Source organism: Oncorhynchus tshawytscha, linkage group LG26 (genome assembly GCF_018296145.1).
Source record: "Oncorhynchus tshawytscha isolate Ot180627B linkage group LG26, Otsh_v2.0, whole genome shotgun sequence".
NCBI lineage: Eukaryota > Metazoa > Chordata > Actinopteri > Salmoniformes > Salmonidae > Oncorhynchus > Oncorhynchus tshawytscha.
In genome coordinates this window covers 10,018,863-10,032,235 of record NC_056454.1, presented here as the reverse complement: position 1 = coordinate 10,032,235, position 13,373 = coordinate 10,018,863, and the positions used below count along the sequence as shown (strand labels likewise).

Sequence of the window (13,373 nt, the reverse complement as noted above, 5' to 3'; positions counted from 1 at the left end):
CTTATTTTCAATGACGGCCTAGGAACAGTGGGTTAACTGCCTGTTCAGGGGCAGAACGACAGATTTGTACTTTGTCAGCTCAGGGGTTTGAACTTGCAACCTTCCGGTTACTAGTCCAACGCTCCAACCACTAGGCTACCCTGCCGCCCCGAATGACAAATCTGTTTCTGAATCAAGTGGTTTGTTTGCGTCTGTACTCGTGCCAACCCCTTCCCTAGCTGGGATTTCAATTGTACTGGATGGAAAGATGGGGTCTCTCTTTACTGTACCATTTTCTGCTACACAGGGCACAAAAATAACAAGAATATCTGGTGTGATGGTCCAAACTGTCTGTCTAATCAATGCGCCATCACATTGACTGCATTTTGTGGGTGCACCCCCCTAAGTGATTACATGTTTTATTTTATTTTATAAATGTTATTATTATTATTATTATTACTGAATTTGACCCCTTTTTATGACGTGTCTGTTACGGGCGTAGTTTTTTTTTCTCATTTATATTTCGAGATTGGACATTTGCTTTGGTGCTGGCTCTACAGCACTTTGAGGTTAATGTATCGGTCTCTACCCCTCTAGTGGTCTTTACCGATCATAACTCTATTGTTTTCTTTAAAAAGACGAGCTCCACAAATCGCCAACTTATTTGCTGGATTCTCATATTCCAGGAGTTTCCACCTTGTCCATGGTCATGACAACTTGTTTGCTGATTGTCTTTCAAGGGTGGGATATCAATAAGTTTTGTGTTTAGCCAGTGTGTAGCCCTGGCACACATTTATTTTGACTGCATGTTTTGCCATATTGGCGATGAGTTTTGTTTTGGTTGCACTCATTCCAAGGGGATGAGAGTTATAGAAATGTATGTGATTTTACCTCTGTTTCTCAAAACTTCACAGAGTTTAAGGCAGCTGTAGAAATACATTTACAAAAAGGGAAGAACAAATTAAAAATATTGTAAAAAAAAGTGTGTCTGTGTGTTTCTGTATATACAGTACTAGTCAAAAGTTTGGACACACCTACTCATTCCAGGGGTTTTGTTTATTTTTTTACTATTGTCTCCATTGTAGAATAATAGTGAAGACATCAAAACTAGGAAATAACACATGGAAACTATGTAGTAACCAAAAAAGTGTTAATTAACCAAACAAGTGAGATTCTTCAGTAGCCAGCCTTTGCCTTGATGACAGCTTTGCACACTCTTGGCATTCTCTCAACCAGCATCACCTGGAATGCTTTTCCAACAGTCTTGAATGAGTTCTCACATATGCTCAGCACTTGTTGGCTGCTTTCCCTTCACTCTGCTGTTCTACACATCCCAATTTTTTGACTGGTACTGTAAATTGCCCGCAACAGTGAAATGGGCTACTTCTATGTGAATTAATGAGGAGGCAGAACACACCTCAATTCAAACTGTTGTTAGAAAATACAACTTTTTGAAAATAATTAGAAATTGACAAGTTGAAACAGCCTATAGATAATTAGCAGGCAGCATGGATTGGTTTGAGGACAGTGCGGTTTAACTGTCCTGTTGCGCAATAATCACATTTTGGAAAAGTGAGTGTGCTCGAAATGGTCTTTATACCATCTTCATCTGAATGTATGATATCGCCTGAATATGGCACATGGAAATCTAGTGCATTCACAGTGTCCAGAACAATAACTTATCCATTTAATTTAAGATGTTTGCTTTTCTATCCTTTTCTGAGTGACTGAAAATGTATGATATTGAAAATATACTAAAAGGCCAGCAACACTCTGTGTAATTCAGTGCTACATGAAATGCCACTATATATACATTCTACCTACCTTACTGAGTATTCTCTACAATACTTTTACTGCAGCACCTAGAATATGTTTAGCTCTATAAGCCAATATGTATTTCATACAAGGTGATTTGTTTGCATTGGGGGCATTTATTTGACCTCGGACCATTTTTAATGCAATTGTCACTTAAATATGAACAAATATAAATAGTTGTTCATGTTTAGACAATTTCCATATATCGTGAATAAATACAGGTTATTGACAGTTTTCTACTATTACGTTGGGGACTTTTATTAGAAACATTTTCGAAATTCTGTGACCCGGAAGTACCTTTTTAGTGTTGCTGACGAGACGCTGATGAACCAAACCACAGCATCGCCACAGCACTGTGGAAATTATATGCCAAATCTGTAGTGTAACAAGGCCAAGGGTGCCATGGTTCTAGGAATGAGACTGGAAAGTGAAGACTGTGAGGACACCTCTTTTGGATGCTCATAACGTATGTAATAAATTTTGGGACACAACATCAGGTGTCTGTGTATTGGTTGAACTCCAACCAATAAAAAAACAATAAACAGATTTGATTTACACAACTCCCGATGTTGTGTCCGAAAGCTATAATATAGCCAGCTAACAAGCTAGCTTCTCTATTTGCACAAAATCTCAAATATTCTGTCTGTTGCTACAACATTCTGACAGTTACATTTACCGGCGTGATCAGAGCAAGACATCCAACCTGCCTGAGCCTCTTTAGCTAGCTAACTAATAATGATAATGACTGTAATTTAGCTAGCTGTAAGAACGTCTTATTTTTCTTTTAGGTCGAGGTGTTGTATAGCTTCTGAGTAGCCTAGCTACATAGCTAGGAAACACAAGGACCATGCCTCTATCAGACTTCGTGGATGCCTTGAAGGACAACCCTTACTTTGGGGCTGGCTTTGGACTGGTGGGGGTGGGCTCGGCCATTGCTGTGGCCAGGAAATCAGCTCAATTTGGGATGATCTTCTTCCGGAGGAACTACATGATCACCCTGGAGGTGCCCAGTCGGGACAAGAGCTACCACTGGCTGCTGAGCTGGATCACCAAGCACGCCAAGCACACGCAGCACCTGAGTGTGGAGACCTCTTACATGCAGCACGAGAGTGGACGGGTACACACACAGTTTGACTTCCACCCCAGCCCTGGCAACCACATAATCTGGTAAAATGTTGACAAGACTCAATAACCCTGACTGTACTCTCTGATTAGTTAGAGATTAGTTGTCTGATGAGTTGTCGTAGTGGTCTCTCATAGTTCTGCTCTGTTTTTCTCTGAGCTGATGTGAGAAAATATATGCGGAACTTAACATTGTCAACAGATACTATACAGTAGGATATCTCTTCACAGGTAGGGGGTAGGCACAGTCAGGTCCAAAATTGTCACTGTTGATAAAGATGAGTAAAAAATGCACTATAAAAGAAATTAACATACTGAGCTATATTGTGTGCTCAAAATATATTTTATACTCAAAGAGAGATGTATTTTTTAATAAGTAATAATTCTTCTAAAAAATATGGGGGGTAAAAACGATTTTTTCAATACCTTTTTAATACCTCACTTTGTGAAGATAAAAGCATAGAGTCTTGGGAGGGATTTTAGATCATTTCTCTATACAGAATCTTTACAAATCCTTTATATCATTTGTCTGAGCTTACGGACTGCACTCTTCAATTCAAACCGCAGGTTTTCAATGGGATTCAAGTCCGGAGACTGAGATGGCCATTGCAAAATGTAGATTTTGTGGTCAATTAAAAAAAAATTGTGTGGATTTTGTCTCGCTGGAAGTTTGACTTGCGGCCAAGTTTCAGCCTCCCGGCAGAGGCAACCAGGTTTTTGGCTAAAATGTCCTGCTACTGTCTGGGTAAGTTCATCATACCAGGACCAATAACATCAAAGATCCACCACCATATTTTACAGTAGATAAGTGGTTATTTTCTGAATATCATTATTTCGACGCAAAACCCACCACTGGTGTGTGTGGCGAAAGAGATGTATTTTGATGTCATCCAACAAATGTAAACGCCTGGAGATAGCTAAATGGCATTGGCACTTGGATTGGAACTGATGCTATGGTCCGATTACATGAAAATAGAGCTCTTTGGCCATGCACACAAGTGGTGAGCTTTGCGTAGAAAGAAATATGCATATTCATAAAAGAACCCCATACCTACTTAGTGATTGGGGGAAAATATTGATGAGGTTACATATCGGGATATTATTCTTTATGTATCATTTTGACAATATTGCAATATTTTTGCGCTATTTGGCTGTACCTGCACCAAAACTCGTGTCTTTCCTTCATAGCTTGTTCTCCATCTTCTTTTTAAATATGGAGCCAATTTGTTTTCAGCACATTTATTTCCATGAATGATCAAAACTAGTTTTCTCATGGCTCTCTTTTATCCCTCTGCAGCAGACATATGGTGAGAAATAGGATTGGAACATCTAATCTTAATGAAATCATAGTATCTCATCGCAATACACATCCTATTGGCACCTAAGTATTGTGATGATATCGTATCGTGAGGGCCTTGGCAATTCCCAGCCCTACTGGTCCCCTGTGGGAATCAAACGTTGCAAGCGCCATGCTCTACCATCTGAGCCACACGGGGTCTTTGTTAAGGTTAACAGTGTCATGAACTTTACCCAGTATCAGGACATTTTAGCAGAAAACTGGTTGCCTCTCCTTCTTTGAGCAATTGTATAAATATAACATTTTCAATTTTTACTTAATTTTATTTTTTCTCATCTTTATCGAGGGTGCCAATTATTTTGGACCTGACTATATATGTACACAGCTCTGTAGCAACACATACCATAATTTAGAAAAGCACTTTTGTTTCAGAGTGTGAGTTGGTAAACTTTGTACTGACTGCCATCCCTGTTTGAGTGCAGGTATGGGAGGAAGTGGATCCGAGTGGAGAGGACCAGAGAGAAACAGATGGTGGATCTCCACACAGGCACTCCCTGGGAGTCAGTCACTTTCACCGCCATGGGAAGAAACAGAGACGTCTTCTTCAACATCCTGCAAGAAGGTACACTAGAATCATCTAGACAAGTAGACACTGAGAGTGGCCGGAAAATGTGCACGTAGAGACTGAGAGTGGCAGGAAAATGTGCACACAACTTGATTGGCTGTTGCAGATAAGGGAGATTGGCTGTATTACTAGCTTGTGATATGGAGTTGATTGGCTCTGTCTGTCTGTTTGGGTGTGATGCAGCCAGGGAGTTGGCCCTGAAGCAGGAGGAGGGTCGGACGGTGATGTACACGGCCCTGGGCTCCGAGTGGAGGCCCTTTGGATTCCCACGGCGACGACGGCCCCTCAGCTCAGTGGTCCTGGAAGAGGGCTTGGCCGATAGGATTGTAGATGATGTGAAGGAGTTCATCGGAAACCCCAAGTGGTACACAGACCGAGGTAATTCCAATTCAGTAATTAATGACAAATGAATAGCTGTTTTGAAATTGAATTGACCCCATTCCTTTTCATCATACAAGCAGTTGAGTGTGTGGTTTTGTCAGGGTTAATGTGGTTGTGTTTTGTATTCAGGGATCCCCTACAGGAGAGGTTATCTGCTGTATGGACCTCCAGGCTGTGGGAAAAGCAGCTTCATGTGAGTATGCTGATGATGGTAGCCCCAACCTGATTTATACACTAATCTGTGTATAATCCCTTATAACATTTATTCAGTTTAAAGGGATAGATCTCTCAAAATACAAGTTGTCATGATTTTCCACTTACCTTTGCTGTTGTCAATTGGCCCAGTTTACCGAGATGGCATTAGCCTCCTTGAACTGAATGTTTTGTTGTTGCATGCTCTGTCTGTGTTTCAGCACTGCCCTGGCTGGAGAGCTGGGCTACAGCATCTGCCTGATGAGTCTGAGCGACCGCAGCCTGTCTGACGACCGCCTCAACCACCTGCTGAGCGTGGCGCCGCAGCAGAGTATCATCCTGCTGGAGGACGTGGACGCCGCCTTCGTCAGCCGAGAGCTGCTGCCCACCGAAAGTATGTACAGTGGGGAGAACAAGTATTTGAAACACTGCCGATCTTGCCGGTTTTCCTACTTCCAAAGCATGTAGGGCATGTAGAGGTCTGTAATAAATCCACAGGTACATCTCCAATTGACTCAAATTATGTCAATTGGCCTATCAGAAGCTTCTAAAGCCATGACATAATTTTCAGGAATTTTCCAAGCTCTTTAAAGGCACAGTCAACTTAGTGTATGTAAACTTTTGACCCACTGGAATTGTAATACAGTGAAATAATCTGTCTGTAAACAATTGTTGGGAAAATGACTTGTGTCATGCGCAAAGTAGATGTCTTAACCGACTTGCCAAAACTATAGGTTGTTAACATTAAATTTGTGTAGTGGTTGAAAAAGGAGTTTTAATGACTCTAACCTAAGTGTATATAAACTTCCGCCTTCAACTGTTGGTTAGTTAATGTTTACTTGATTGTCATTCACTATGCTTACTATGGGGACGGTTCGATCAAGACTCTTTACTTTAATAAAGGTTTAATAAAATAAAAACAATACTCTTCCTTCTAGTTCGGTTGCTCTTTAGGACTCATTATTGCATCTCTCTGTCCCACAGGCCCTCTGGCCTACCAGGGCATGGGCAGGCTGACATTCAGTGGCCTCCTCAATGCTCTGGATGGAGTGGCCTCGTCAGAGGCCAGAATAGTCTTCATGACCACCAACTTCATAGACAGGTATGAGCCACCTTGAGATTTAATACAGTATCTAGCAACATTTTGTATTGTGATCTAATCCTTTGTGTATCCTGACTGCCATCTCCCTTCATCCCTATAGATTGGACCCAGCTCTGATCAGGCCGGGCCGTGTGGACTTGAAACAATATGTGGGCCACTGCACCCACTGGCAGCTCACCCAGATGTTCCGACGCTTCTACCCAGCTGAGTCGGCCACAGAGGGGGACCGCTTTGCGGAGAGCGCGCTGGCCACCCACCCCAACATCAGTGCTGCCCAGGTGCAGGGGCACTTCATGCTGTTCAAAATGGACCCAACGGGCTCCATAGACAACGTGGCCAAGATGAAGGAGTGAGGAGACTTAAAGGACTCTGGGAAGGAAGGTCACAGAAGAAGTCGTCATTTGACACGAAAGGAGAAGTTAAAGGGACTCTGTTTGAGATGGAAAATGCTGTAACTTCTCAAACTTTTTATGTGCTTTTTTTATTGCAAAGTCACGTACTGAATAAAAGTGAGTGAGTGTAAATTAAACATGTTTTAAATAAAATCAAAGGCACATGAGTAAGTTGGTACTATTGACGTGGTATTTACAGTATATAGAGATTCAAAGTAAAAGGGTTGTGTCATGTATTACACTCTTCGAATTCTAAGACTTTTGATAATTCAATGGAAATTCTGTCTGAGAAGCCATCCAGTTCACAGAACCACACTTCTATAACAAGTCTCAACTCCCTCCTACCGGGACACGCTGCTGTGCAAATCAAACACATTTCTCAAATCCACTCTGCATTTGATTGCAGATTGGCATAAGTCTACCTTCACCTAGGTAGCCTTTCTCATTGGTTGATTTGAGAAGTCTGTCACAATCTGTGTTTGGCAACTGCTTAAGTATTGATGTCCCTAGCTTATACAATGTTATTAATTTGAGGTTGGTTGGTACCTGTATTACTGAGTTTTGAGATTGGGAGAAAACTAAGTACTGCAATATTACGATATAATTACTGTAGGAACTAATCTAGTAATTATATAATGTACTAACAGTCATTGCTCGTAACTGACAAACTCTGAACAGGTCCAAGATGTAAAGTTAAGCCCTTCTACTTCCTCTTTGTAAGAGTAAGCTCCACAGAAAGATACGTTGAGTAGAGATCAAATGTTAACACGTGCAACGTTTTTTCTGTATTTTTTGCTCTGTGTCTTATGCAACCTAGCTGACTTTATTTAGGAAGTGGAGGAGGTCTACTATATATATATATATATACAGCAGTTTACATAGGTGTCACACTGTTTGGACAGAATGGAGATAGGGTCGCTTCTGTAAGTGTATGTGCCAATCATTTGGGTTTATCACTATTGTATTTTCTCCTTGATTTACAACATAATTGTATACTTTGTTTTTTAAATTTGAGATGAGTTGTGTCATTTAATGACATTTGTTTGTGATTTAGTACTAATTACTCTACATTCACCAACTCTGGATACAGTCAAGATGAAGGATTCCCCCCCAGCGGGCTAAGCTGGTTGCCCAATGGGATGTTCTGTAATAAAGTCAGATAGATTCTCCATCCCTTCATATCTCCAGCTTATGGGGCGGCAGGTAGCCTAGCGGTTAGAGAGCGTGCCATCAACCGGAGGGTTGCTAGTTTGAATCCTGGTTCCGATGGGGAAAATCTTGCGGGAAGTGAGCTTGCAACCGGAGGGTTGCTCGTATCAAGTCCTAGATGCCATTGCCTCCCGTTGTGCCATTGACAAAGGTTATGAACTCCCCACAACAACAGCTCGTGTGGCTGCCCCCAGCAACTCTCCAAAACCTGTATGTGTGTCTTTCAGAGGGGTTGGGTTAAAAGCGGATGTAATTTCGGTTGGACCTATGTGCAATTGACCAAAAAACTGACTTTGATCTTCTATCCATCCATCCTTTTCATCTGATGTCTTGCCATATTTCAGTTTCACACTATTAATTGAATTCTGTTATAATATCTTTCTTTTTTTTCTCTGAAATTTTGCCAGAGAGACTTGTGGCTGCTCTTAACCCTGCAGCCAAACTGGACTCAGATATTCAAAAGAGAGACTGTCATTGTTTAGATATGACAGAAGATGGAGGAGCCACTGACTGGGACTATAAATGGAGATTGAATGATACGTCAGTAAATTCCAATGCAGATCATGAATACAGAATCCCTTTTGTTTCAGCAGTTTACATGGATGTCTACACTTGTATTGGTGTTAAAAGAGCAGGATATACACATGCCATTTTCAAACTATACACATGCACGCTCGCAGCTTCAAATTTGATTTGTAAGCAATGCTATTAATCTTACTGTGTCAGGTAAGTATATCTAACACATACATTAGGATGTTTTAGAAGGACTGGTAAGGCTGATGTAAGATGCTCAGCTGTGAAGTACATTGTGAACATTTCCAATGCATCTCCCCATTACAGAGAGGCCCAGAGCTGTAGCAAATGTTTCAAAATGGTGGCTGAATGTAGGAGACTCGGTGACTGAGCTGTGGGGTTGAGGGCTCTTCTACAGGCTGCAAGTTTGTCTGGGACAAGATTCTTCCCATGAATCCCCTGGGTCCTGCTACAATTTCAGCTCTGTTAAACTAACCGATAGAGGAAGATACAAGTGTAAAGCTGGGAGAGGTGGCTGTTAAACAAGAGACAGCAAAACTCAGTTTCTCTGGTTAGCAGGTCAGTCTGACCTAGTCCCTATTGGTTTCATATGGGCTTCCCCTAACCTTGCTGAAGATGAATCCTGACAAGAGTTCAACACGTTAGGAACCAGAGTCTTTCGCTGCGCTGTGAGGTTAAGGAAAGTCTTCATGGATGGAGATTGAAGAGGTTCACGACAGAGTCAGGAGAAGTGACAGGGTGTCAACCTGAGTTGGCTAACGTTTGACAAAGTTGCTCTATACCTGTGTGTAGTACAGCTGTAATTACTATGGTAACAGTGTCATTATCATGTTGTTACGTAGTAGTTTAATAACTACTTTCTAATTGTAGAATAATGGGGTTGATGTACAGCATAATATGATTGTTCTGCAGTTGTACAGGTGGTAATGTGACCTTGGAGATTCCTACGCATCCTGTGACAGGGAAAATATGTGACTCTGCTGTAGAAATAAGACTACTCCCTCCCATTCCATCCCAACATTTTATAAAGATGGATCGGGAACCAGACTACAGGAGAGTTGACCATCCCCTCAGCATCAAAGACTGATGAGGGCTTCTACAAGTGTAAATACCGAGGCTCTGGAGAATCACCAGAGAGCTGGAAAGGTAAGACATTATCTTTGTACACAAAGTTCTCATTGATCGAAATCCACATATATTTAACGTCCATTTAAAACTTGTACTACAATTGCACGTCTGTTATTTCAGAGTCTCCAGCCCCTAGGCCCTCTACTACACTAATTGCCGTGGGAATCGTTGTGGTACTGATCGTGGCCGTTGATCTACTGGCGCTGCTTATCTGCCTACTAAAAATGGTCAGTCCGCATGGTCAGTCCGCTTGTTTCTTCTCACTTCAAGCTCTGATCTAATGTACTGATCTAATGAATCATGTAAAGCTATGAATATGATGTAAATGTTTATTTTTTTTCTCAATTAGCCTCCCATGTAATCAATTATCACATTTAATTATTGAATAGATTAGTAATATTCTAAGGCAGGGGTGGGCAAATCTGATCCTGGAGGGTTTTTTCCCCCCAGATCAGCTATAACACGACTGATTAAACATGATTGTGGAAGACCTTGATCTATTAAATCGATAGTTAATTACTCAAAACAGTAGTGTAAGTGGGATGGACAGACTTCATACACTGCAGACCTTCCCAGCTTTAAGGAATCAACTGATCCATGACGCCATATTATGCATGGTTGTTAGTGCCCCCTGCATTTTCTAATAGCGAATATACTGGATTGAAGAGTAGAGGGATCATTACTGTCTTTCTAATGCTGTTCAATTATTCTACATGTTAGGTCAGACTAATCTACCACATGCAGATGCAATTTACTCTGTGCTGAAGATGCCTGTTGCAGGTAAAACAGAGTCATACACTTAGAAAAAAAGGTGCGATCTAGAACCTAAAGGGGCTCTTTGGCTGTCCCCATAGGAGAATCATTTGAAGAACCCTTTTGGTTCCAGGTAGAACCCTAAAAACTGAATTGGTTTGTTCATTCATTTTCCAGACACTCTTATCCAGAGCAACTTACAGTAGTGAGATTTTCATAAGTTTTCATACTGGTCCCCCATGGGAATTGAACCCACAACCCTAGCATTGCAAGCACCATGCTCTAGCAACTGAGCCACATCATCACACCGCAAGCCACTTGATGTCTCAATGTACTCAATTACTGTATTGGTCATTGTTTTTCTTCATGGTGATGGAAAGTCTACAGGTACAAACCTAGATGACCAGCCTATGTACTATACAGTAATATACATTTTCATTAAGTGGTTTGTAAGGATGCTAAATTAATGCTGCACAAAAAGTGGTTGTTTTCCATTATCTTATCAAGAAATATATTAAATTTAATGTGGGTGTTTCGGGTCTTTGCCCATAACTTGGCACCTTTTGATGAAAATGTTTGAGGGCAGGATTGAGTTATTTCTGGATTCCATTAGAATGAAGATCACAGATAAAGGGACAGGGCAACAAATCTTACAATTCCACCTATTGAATCCTGCAAGATACCTTAATTATGCAAGTACCTTTTTTGCCAAAGCAGAGATGCTGAAAAAGATTTCTTGCCCGTGATCTATATCAGTCCGCTAATACTAATAAAGGCCCAGTGCACTACCAACACACCTTCAGAGAAGTGTACAAGATGTGGTTAGAGGAGGGGCCAGTATTTCAATGATTAGGCTGACATCAACACAGACAACAGAGGAAGCCAGTGAACAGAAGTAGGGTCAGTTCAGGCCATGTCACCCTGAGTGATAAATTATCATATTTAATCTGAAATGTCATACAAATTGCAAGAACAGATCACTCCGGAGTCAGATGTAAAAAAAATAAAAAAAATCTAATTTAGCCTACTAAAAACCAAACTATGTTTCAAGCGTGGTCTGAAAAAAAGAAGGAAATTCTTGCCTATTTCACCCATACAGTGCCTTCAGAAAGTATTCACACCCCTTTACGCATTTTGTTATGTTACAGCCTGAATTTAAAATTGATTACATTTAGATTTGTCTGTCACTGGCCTACACACAATACCCCATAATGTCAAAGTGGAATTATGGTTAAATAAAGGTGAAATAAATGTTTTTTTAAAACATTCCAAAACATGAATCCTGTTTACAAAAAGGCACTAAAGTAATACTGCAAAAATGGTGGCAAAACAATTAACTTTTTGTCCTGAGTACAAAGTGTAATGTTTGGGGCAAATCTAATACAACACTGTTCACTGCCTGTTCACCCCGCTATCATCCAGAAGGCGAGGTCAGTACAGGTGCATCAAAGCGGGGACCGAGAGACTGAAAAACAGATTCTATCTCAAGGCCATCAGACTGTTAAACAGCCATCACTAACATTGAGTGGCTGCTGCCAACATACTGACTCAATTCTAGCCACTTTAATAATGGAAAAATTGATGTAATAAATGTATCACTAGCCACTTTAAACAATGCCACTTTATATAATGTTTACATACCCTACATTACTCATCTCATATGTATATACTGTACTCTATACCATCTACTGCATCTTGCCTATGCCGTTCGGCCATCACTCATTCATATATTTTTATGTACATATTCTTATTCATTCCTTTACACTTGTGTGCATAAGGTAGTTGTTGTGAAATTGTTAGGTCAGATTACTTGTTAGATATTACTGCACGGTCGGAACTAGAAGTACAAGCATTTCGCTACACTCGCATTAACATCTGCTAACCATGTGTGTGTGACAAATACAATTTGATTTAATTTGATGTTATGGGTATGCTTGTAATCATTAAACACTGGGGATTTTTTCAGGATGAAAAATAAATGGAATCAAAATCCTAGAGGAAAAACGTTTTCTGTCTGCTTTCCACCAGACACTGGGAGATTAATTCACCTCTCAACAGGACAGTAACCTAAAACACAAGGACAAATATACACTGGAGTTGCTTACCAAGAAGACAGTGAATGTTCTTGAGTGGCCGAGTTACAGTTTTGAATGAAATCTACTTGAAAATCTATGGCAAGACCTGAAAATGGTTGTCTTGCAATGATCAACAAACAATTTGACAGAGCTTGAAGAATTTTGAAAATAATAATAGGAACATGTTGCACAATCCAGGTGTGGAAAGCTCTTAGAGACTTACCCAGAGACTTTTAGCTGTAATCGCTGCCAACGTTTCTTCTACAAAGTATCGACTCAGGGGTGAGAATACTTATGTAAGTGAGATACTGTATTTCATTTTCAATAAATTAGGAAACATTTCTAAAAACACGTTTTCACTTTGTCATTATGGGGTATTGTGTGTAGATGGATGAGAGAAATATATTTAATCAATTTAGAATTTAGGCTGTAACACAACAAAATGTGGAATAAGTCAATGGGTATTAATTCTTTCTTTTAGTTTTTGCAAAGAAAGTAGTGTGTATTTCCAGTAGTTAACTAGACAGCTACATGGCAAAACAAGTCATTAACAACTCAAACACTACCAAGCTTTGAATTTAGTTCAACGACCACAAAGCTACTGCAAAAATGTAGTTAAATTACTAGTTGAACTACATGTCGTTCACTACTCCCCAACACTGCCCACAGACGTTTTTTTATCTGAGATTTAGAATTTCTCAACACATAGACAGTGACAGTGGCCTTCTGTTATTTCTCTGTTCCAAGTAAGCATTACTTCCTGTAGGGC

At 40.4% G+C, this 13,373-nt stretch overlaps 1 protein-coding gene across 1 annotated transcript; it reads left to right on the top strand.

The window, feature by feature from the left end:
* The first annotated feature begins 2,091 nt into the window (after positions 1-2,091).
* Positions 2,092-7,072, top strand: LOC112225126 (mitochondrial chaperone BCS1). Its single transcript, XM_024388788.2, has 8 exons — positions 2,092-2,260; positions 2,583-2,961; positions 4,696-4,835; positions 5,022-5,216; positions 5,349-5,412; positions 5,633-5,805; positions 6,396-6,513; positions 6,614-7,072. Exons 2-8 carry the CDS (start codon positions 2,642-2,644, stop codon positions 6,864-6,866), a joined length of 1,263 nt encoding a protein of 420 aa, XP_024244556.1. The 5' UTR covers positions 2,092-2,260; positions 2,583-2,641; the 3' UTR covers positions 6,867-7,072.
* The last annotated feature ends 6,301 nt before the right edge of the window (positions 7,073-13,373 follow it).

Coding starts and splice junctions, on each gene's coding strand:
- LOC112225126 (XM_024388788.2), top strand. CDS start 2,642: ATGCCTCTATCAGACTTCGTGGATGCCTTGAAGGACAACCCTTACTTT. Junction 5,217..5,348: donor CAAGTGGTACACAGACCGAG/GTAATTCCAATT, acceptor TTTTGTATTCAG/GGATCCCCTACAGGAGAGGT. Junction 6,514..6,613: donor ACCACCAACTTCATAGACAG/GTATGAGCCACC, acceptor TCATCCCTATAG/ATTGGACCCAGCTCTGATCA.